The sequence below is a fragment of the Pantherophis guttatus genome, chromosome 3 (assembly GCF_059756535.1).
Source record: "Pantherophis guttatus breed Tessera chromosome 3, ASM5975653v1, whole genome shotgun sequence".
In the NCBI taxonomy this organism is placed as follows: Eukaryota; Metazoa; Chordata; class Lepidosauria; order Squamata; family Colubridae; genus Pantherophis; species Pantherophis guttatus.
In genome coordinates, this window is record NC_142065.1 from 153134925 (window position 1) to 153143827 (window position 8903).

The following is an 8903-nucleotide window of genomic DNA, read 5'->3' on the forward strand; positions in this document are numbered from 1 at the left end:
ACTGCACAGTTCAAACCTGAGCTACATTTATTTTCTTCTAATTGGAACAGACACATTTCTCCTGTAATCGGAAAGATAGTTGAATTGGCATGAGAACCATGAGTGTGTAGAGAGGAATTTTCCATCATTACTTTATCAGAAGATGGAAACAAGAAATAGATTTAAATAGAAAATAGGTTTATGGAGCATTTAAATGATCCTAATATAAGACAATTGCTTCCAAGCTTTTAGACCATTTAATGTTACAAACAACAAAATAAAACCAGAATTAAACTAATTTAGCTTTAATATCAACATGATACATGGTATATATCTGTATATAGTAGAGCTTCAGTGTATGTTCAGTGTATATATCAGCGTATCATAGAGCTTCAGATAGCAATCTAAATATTCAGTCCCAACAGAAATTCCAAACCTACTTCAAATCATATGGAGCACTATTTACATCATTTTAATTTAATACAATTCTGTGTTTTGAGACATATAATTCACAATTCTTGTTGAATTTGCAATCTGCAGTTTAGAAAGAAGACATACTAATTTTGATGTGTCTTGTTTGTTTGTTTTAAAGAAATTAGTGAATGATGTTAGAGATTCAGCAGATCTTTCACTGAATTCAGAACGACAGGATGGAGCTGGTGAGTTACTCCAGAGTATTCTGTATTCTTTTAGGCTAGTAAAATAAAAGTGCATCAATACCTTTACATTTCCTATTGCTCATATATTAAATCTTATTTAGTCATTCTGAATGAATGTCAAGGCACAAAATGTGCAGGAGATTGCAGGCACACACATTATTAAATCTAAAACACAAGATCTGCATGATTGTAATTATACCATATCTCGTTTAAATCACTGTCTCCATTTGATGTGACCTAAATTTACGAAACCTGATGCGAAATTTAAGTCACATTTTGGCCATAGGTTATTGCCAGTGGATGATTTCCATTTCTAAAATACTTGCCTCTCTTTCCTCCCATGACCAACTCCTCAATAGATTGGGAAAGTGGTTTATACAATTTTTAGTACTCCATTTATCCATACTCACAAAGGTGAAAGCAAAAGAAAATATTAAATATTCTTTCATTAATCTGACTTACTTAACATCTTAAAATAGCTATAATAAAGGAAACAGGTATTTCCACTATAGGTCTATTAAAATGTCCCAAAAATCTGTCTTAGATTTGTAGGTCATATTAGGATTCGCAAGACTATTTTCAGATAGGAAATATTTAACAGTATCCTGCAAACTGCATGCCAACTTTTTATCAAGTTCTTGACAAGCTTTTCAATAGCATATAATACTGATTCTCTTCCAGGTACACAGAGTATATCTATATGATTATCCTGGTTTTTCTAAAAGATACATTCCTGTGTCCTCTTGAGTTGACCAAAGCCTTTCCAATGGCACCAAGCCAATTACAAAAAAAAAAAAAATCATATAGTGAAATATAGGTGACTCACACTGTCAGCGTGCTTCTCATCCAACAATTATTATAAAAATAGGGAACTTATTGGATGCTTCATTAGAATTGCTGGTCAAAGTAGCTTTATTCTAACTGATGAGAACAAAGGGCAGTTCAGACAAAGTTAGTAACATTTACTTTTAGTTACAATTGGCCCTCCTCCATACCCTGTTTTTCTCTACTATTATGGAGGGTGGAAACTTTTTATATTAAAACTGACAGTGCCCTTGACCTTCATTTTTGTTCGCTGGTTTGTTTTGTTTCAGTAACGAAACTTCATCAGTCTTCTCCAGAGAATCAGTTTGCTCTCAGTAAGGAAGATTCCGTCACAGTCTCGGCAGAAAAAAATTCAAAAGCTGAACCAAAGATAGAAATTGGAGCCAGGACAAAAAGTTCTTCTAGCGCCCCTTCCAGTCCAAAACCTCCACTGCAGTCAATAAAGCCCACCCTAGCAGGACGGCCAACAGTTCCTCAGAAGCCACGGTCTGCCTCTCGGACAGGTGAGACTATGTTAACATTGCATCAATTTTAAAAGTGTATGGAAAGTTAATAATTAAAATCCTTGAGAGATACTTTTGGAAAGGGGCAACAGGGGCAGCATATTATTCAATTTTAACTAATCTTTTTCATGCTGGAAACTGTGGTAAAGTTTCAGTGGTAAAGTATAAAAGGCTTAATGCTGATGTACTTTGTATGCTAATTAGGAATATATTTAGCACTACCTTTTAACTATCCCTGAGATTCCAACATTGACCTTCTCTATTTCCCTTAATTGCCAATTATTAAAATATTGGCATGGGTTTTAAACCTTTTTTAAGCTTAATTTGAATTATTATAAGCTTTAAACAGTTGAGATCAAATTGCATGAATATGTTTCTGAGTGGAATGTAAGGTGCTAATTTCAAAGCCTAGAGCAGGGGTCTCCAACCTTGGCAACTTTAAGACTTGTGGACTTCAACTCCCAGAATTCCTCAGCCAGTGCTGGCTGAGGAATTCTGGGAGTTGAAGTCCACAAGTCTTAAAGTTGCCAAGGTTGGAGACCCCTGGCCTAGAGGGTTCAGAATTTAGATGCCCACGAGATTTTCTTTCCCAGGTATATTCTGCCCACCTAGTTCATACAAAGAAAAAGATTGCCTGTTGAAGATCCCCACCTACCAGGAGGTGTTATGAGAAGGGACCATGCCAGAAAAATCCTCTTGAGGTTTTCTTCCTTTGGATCAGTTTAGTTCCAAGGATCCTTTCCCAAAGTAGGTCATTTCTACTCTCGTGGCTTTTTAAAAGCTAAAGCCCAAATGTTTTAGTGTCTATAATCCCTGTCAAGGAGATCAGAAACCACTTCTTTAGTATCTTCTTTTAAACTTTCCTTTTTTCCCCCCTTTGCCTCTTTGTCAACGTTTCTTTTTCACATTCTTATTATTTTTCTTTATTCTTCTTTAATTCAAAATCTGTACTAGATTCATGATTGCATCAATATTGCATTGCTGTTGCTCGTATGTATACCATTTAGACTGGGGACAGTTTATACATTTTATAAAAAAAAGTTTATAAATTGTGTGTTCGTATAATTCAGTTTTCCAGATATTCATTAAATATAATGAAATTTCAGTTGCCACACCATGTATTTAGAAAGGGAAGCCTTAGGCATAGTGGATATAAATAGTTACTGTCTACTTAATTGCTTCTATTATTTGCAAGAACATTCTTGGTTGTATTAGGCATCTCAAAAGATGTCACTTCCTAGTACACCTGGATCTGAGTTAATCAAAAATAGGATTGATCAGAGAAACACAGTAATTTTGCCTGAGATACTAAGAGGCAGCAAAATTGATCAGAGATGTCACCGACATGAACAAAGGAGGATGACAGTTGGTCACTTGGTCAGAATTCAGACACATGGCAACTGGCTCATATTTATGACTATTGCATTGTCCTACAATAATGTGATCTGCTTTTGTGACCTTACGACAAGCAAAGTCAATGGAGAAGCCAGATTCATTTAACAACCATATTACTAACTTAACAACTGCAGCTATTCACTTAACAACTGTGGCAAGAAAGGTTGTAAAATGAGACAGAATTCACTTAACAACTGTTTTGCTTACTGACAGAAATTTTGGGCTCAATTGTGGTCATAAGTTGAGGACTACCTATATTTGATGTACTATCGCAATGTTTAAGCAATACACCGAGTGTATGGAACACATTGATAGCTGTGCAGTTTTTAGCTGATTTATCTTTCTGATGTTTCTACAGATGATGCCCCAGAGTCTCAGTCCAGTCCAGGTTCCCCTAAAATTGCCCTACTTCCCCCTGTTTTGAAGAGAGTTCCTTCCGATAAAGAAAAAGATAGTCAAAGCAGCCCTCAGGCAGCTCTCAAATCTCTTTCACATGAAGGTAGGAATGTTACTTTACCTTCCTGGTATCCTTTTCTGCTATAATGTTTAACATCCACACTTACTGGAAAGCAAACATTTGTTCTTACCCTGTTTTCCCCAAAATAAGACCTCTCCTGATAATAAGCCCAATTGGGCTTTTGAGTACATGGCAATAAGGCCAAGCACTTATTTCAGGGTTCAAAAAAATATAAGACAGGGTCTTATTTTCAGGGAAACACAGTAGTTATTCATGTATTTGTGTACACCGATGGCACAAAGAAAAGTTATCTTTGCATATATCCTCCATCTAACTTCCTACCTCTTACTTCTCCCAACTTTCATGCTCAGTTTTATCATTTTACATGTTTCTCATTCACAAGAGCAAAACAGCAGTGAGATTACATCTTTGTATTTAACATACTTTAAAAAAAAAACAAGCTGGGAGTTGTAACAATTTAAAGTAGTAGCAGGAAGGGTTTAATTTAAAAATCATGCATTAAACCAATGAAACCAAATCTTTAGGCATAAAAGAACTTGTTGGAAAACAAAGGAAGGCAACCCAAGTATCTTAAATAAAATCAGCACAATCCTTCTGGCTAAAGCAGATACCTATCACTTCTTAAATAAATTTCTTGTGTTTTAAAACATGATCGGAGATCAGATCAGAGAGTTGTAAAGATAATATCTAGGCTTTTTCATACAATATTGTTAGGAAGCCCCATTTTGCTGCTGCATTTTAGTGCTGCTCTCACTTGAATGGAATACAGACATTAATGGAAAACCATCATCTTTGGAAACATTGGCCATTGTCTTGCACAGTCAAATAAAATGTTCCAGCTCTGCTACCATAGGTATAACCAGAAAATCGAAACTATCATGTAAAACCTACCATCTTAACAACCTACAATAGAATGCTAAACATTCAAATTAGTTTCAGTCTGTTGTGCCAAAAGTATTTGCCATCGAAAATACTTTTTTATAAAAACAAAACAAAAACAAAGTAAAGCATAAATTGGTATAACATAATGATAATACATTATAATGTAATGTAATAGCAAGTGTGTGTGTGTGTGTGTGTGTGTGTGTGTGTGTGTGTATGTATGTGTATATATATATATATATATATATATATATATATATATATATATATGCATATATATGCATATATATGCATATATATGCATATATACTCTGTGTGTGTGTGTGTGTGTGTAGGATATCTGCATGTCCTCCAGGATAGTAGTCTTGATGAATGGCAAAAATTGTTGGACGTGCTGATAATTTGAATGAACTTTATAATACTAATTGCTGTGCATTTTACTTCATCAGACAAACTTTAAAATTTGAGTCTTCAAGTTTTTGAAGAAGCATAATTTTTCACACTTTCTTTCTCCTCATGTCTCTTTAAACTTTCATTTGATTTTCAGTGAATAAGTTCTGATTTATTAATGAATAGAGCAGAGTTCTATTTTTGGTGGATGCTGAATGAAAAATAAGCAGATGTTTCTGCTTCCAAATATGGAAGAATTCCTTGTGTGATCTGTTGAAAATGTATCTCATTCATTAGAGTTTAAAGAACAAGAGCTGTTTCGTTTATTATATTATGGAAAGATTACTAATTCTTATATCATTTCTTTTTGTGTTTTTGAAGTAACAACTGGTAATAATTTGCTCTAAATGACAGTGATTGACTATCTTGGCTTATACTTACGCATCTCTTATACAAAATGTAATTAATTTTATTCTGTAAGTGGTAAAAGGGGGTTTCAGTTTTAGTCTATTTAACTTTATATAGGAATTGTATATGTATAGCTAAAGCAGCTTCATGTCAATTTATCTAATTCATAAGCTAATTGTGAGAAAGGCAGGGTTTTTTTTCTTGGATAATTTAAAACTTCCTGTGCCTTGTGCCAAATATGTCTTACTGCTATTTATTAAAATTCTTAGAATATATATTTATTTTAGTATTAAAAACTGAAGGTGGTTTTAAGAATTTATTTGTCATCCTTCTGATAACTTTTGTTTATCTGCACATTAGTACTTATGTCTCTCATAATCATGAGCATGCATGAGCCAAAATAGTTTTAACTTTATTTTGATCGATGGATTGTAATTCCATATACTGATTTAGCTAATACTGTAGCATCTGAGTGCCATTGCCTAGTATTCTACAGATTTTTTCTCTTTTATGAACAACATACACAATGTGGGGCATGTCTTTAAGCTTCTTATTCATTAATTGTATTTTTATCCATTTTAAGACAAGTATTGTCTCTCAAAGTGGGTCACATCAATAAAGAAGAGAGACATGCTCAGGCTCGCAATCTGAAAATACAAGAGGAAATGGAAAGGAGTGAAGTAGTGCTTTGTGCCAGAAAGACATTTTAAACAATAGGGCTGGCATTTATATGCAATGCACATTTTTTTTATGTAAAGTATATGTCATCATCCTGCAGCTCCTGCTTGAAAGTAACCTGTGGCAATTTGAGATTGTTGTTGTCACTTGACCAGTGTAAAAGGGAAACGTTTTAAGATCAGAATGTTTTTCTGGCAGAGAAGAGAAAAGCAAGGTATGGAGAGCTGTAAGCACATGTTCTGTCTCCTCTTACAAGCCAGAGTGTGCTGTTCTTCAGATCTCTAGTTCCAGAAAAGCTAGATAATCAAGATGATATTGTAGAAAAATTGAACTATGCTTTGGTTTTTGCAGGGATAATTTTTGGAGAAGATTTCAGCTTACTTAACAAAGCCTTCTGTCTCACAATACAGGTCCAAAAAAAAGTCCAGGACATCAGATTTCTGAATCCCAGGAACAGAAGCAGAGACCTTTAAGGAAAAATGGCCAGCAAGGAAGCAAGTCCAGTGACTCTGGAGAAGAGCCGGATAAAGACTTTATTTTTATTTAATTGGTTGGTTATGGGCTTAACGGTGCAGATTCTTTTGTGATAATGGAGTCCAACTATTACTGACCCCTTTTCCCATTAGCTTTTCCTTTCTATTTTTAAAAAAGAAGCTTCTCAAAGGTCAATATTTGCACTGGTAATCAGATTTAAAAAGAATTTGGTTCTTTTTTTCTGACTATTTCCAGATCTTCACTATCATGCCTTTGCTAAAGCCAGCAATTATTCCATGTCTTCTACTTGAATTTTCTGAAGCAGCTACAAACACAATGCCTTGCATTAGAGCTTTGTGGTTGAAAAAACTCAAAGCAAATAGATTGGTCATTTTCTTATACTAACCCATTACTGTGCAGCAGGAAAAGTGTTGGACTGCTGAATGTAAATTTGTCAAACTTGCACGCAACATACTTTATAGATATATTCTTGCTGAATGCAATTGCACATTGTAATTATATCAACAGAGCACACTAATAAAAGAATTTGTATAAATAATATATATTAGATGCTTGGATATGATTTTTACATCCTCCTTTGGGAGACTTTATCCATATTTGTTGTAACTCTCTATTTAAGAACACAATCATTTACATTTTGTGTACTGTTCAAAAGCACAAAAGTAGAAAAATAATTACTAACACTTTGCTATGCTTCCATATCCATAAGTAAATGTATGTTGATTGAAATGAAGGCAATGGATATTTTATCAATCTTGGTATTTTGTAGAGGTCACTTTGGGATCTGTCTGCATCCTCTCTACTTTTATCACGTACTTCAAAACGAATAGTAGTTCCTTGTCTGTAAAAGCAATTCTTTACTTTTTTCAATATTTTACATGCATTTGCTTACAATATGGGCAGAAGGAATTTTATTCATAATGTATATTTGTACCAATAAAATGATTTTACAAATGAAGTAGGAATTTCTATTTTTTTAAGATATATCCTCATGTTGCCATTGCATTACAATAATGAGGCCACACCTGTTCGGTCTGGTATCTTTAGATATGTTGAACTTCACCTTCCATAACAGTCAACAAGGCCTTTAGGAACTATAGAAGTCAAAGTCTAATGCATCTGGAGGGCACCAGATTAAGGAAGACATATTTTGAATGTTATTCTCCAGAGCGAAAGTATATCTTGATCAATTAATTTGTTTATTTAACTAATGCTTATAATTGGTGGTAACAGTTTGATAGTTAGGATGGAAGAAGAGTCCAATTGAATAGTTTCTCTTAAGGTTTCTGCCTGTCTTCATCCTCATCATGTCCATCCTGTTTTTCCTTTCCAGGATAAATAATGTAATACATAGCATGGAAAAGGGAGTAAGAAATAATAAACCATTGATGGCAAACCTATGATATATGTGTCAAGGTGACATGCTATGATGTTTTATGTGACACACTAGCTTTCACCAACACCCAGTGCCAACTGCTGCTGTTTAGGGTGGCCTAGATGGGGGGAAAATAGAAAAATGTTTCTCTTGTTTGGGAGAAGGAGTGACATGTCAGCAAAATCCAAGTTAGGCATTTTCCAAATTTTTGACATATTGCGACGAAAGGATAGCAATCATTGTAGTAAGCCAAAAATATGAAAATCATGAGATAAGAAAAAGAAATCAGATATGTCAACACTATTCATTTAACCTCTCCATACCTTTTTTCACTGCAAACCATCCTTACTTCCACTATGCTTTTACATCATATTATTTCATATAATGTTTTTTTTTTCCCTTTAAATTTCTTGCATCTTTTTCAGGATGTGATTAACGCTATTTAGTCATGACTTTCTCATTCTTCCCCTTCCTCTCAATACATCCTTCATGTGGTTCAATTTCCATTCATTTTCTGTATAACAAAACCCCTCCAAGTGCTTCTTTCAAAAGGGCCACTAAGTTTTCTATTCAATCCTCATTCAGTTATTATCCATTCTTTTTTTTTATCATATCTAGTCTTGTTTACCACACATACTTCTTTGAGAATTCTTTGGAATTCTCACTGCATTCAGCTAATGACAAAACATTGATTTAATGGACTCAGTTGAGAAAAGGATGAGCCGTTAAATCCAAATGTGTTTTTTTTTTTTAAATTTGATTTATATGCCGCCCTTCTCCGGAGACTCAGGGCGGCTTACAATGCGTTAAGCAATAGCCTTCATACTTTTGTATAT

General features: G+C 34.2%; 1 protein-coding gene across 4 annotated transcripts in view; it reads left to right on the forward strand.

Moving 5' to 3' along the window:
* The window catches only part of CARMIL1 (capping protein regulator and myosin 1 linker 1), a 119109-nt gene extending 111459 nt beyond the window's left edge, over nt 1–7650 (forward strand). For 2 of the 4 annotated variants that reach the window (XM_034429293.3, XM_034429295.3), the window contains 4 exons: nt 572–638; nt 1733–1966; nt 3720–3860; nt 6608–7650. In XM_034429293.3, the coding sequence (XP_034285184.2) occupies nt 572–638; nt 1733–1966; nt 3720–3860; nt 6608–6744 (579 nt within the window). In that variant the 3' untranslated portion in view covers nt 6745–7650. The remainder of the gene's footprint in view (nt 1–571; nt 639–1732; nt 1967–3719; nt 3861–6607) is intronic. The other 2 variants (XM_060682073.2, XM_087890369.1) reach the window with 1 other exon arrangement.
* The last annotated feature ends 1253 nt before the right edge of the window (nt 7651–8903 follow it).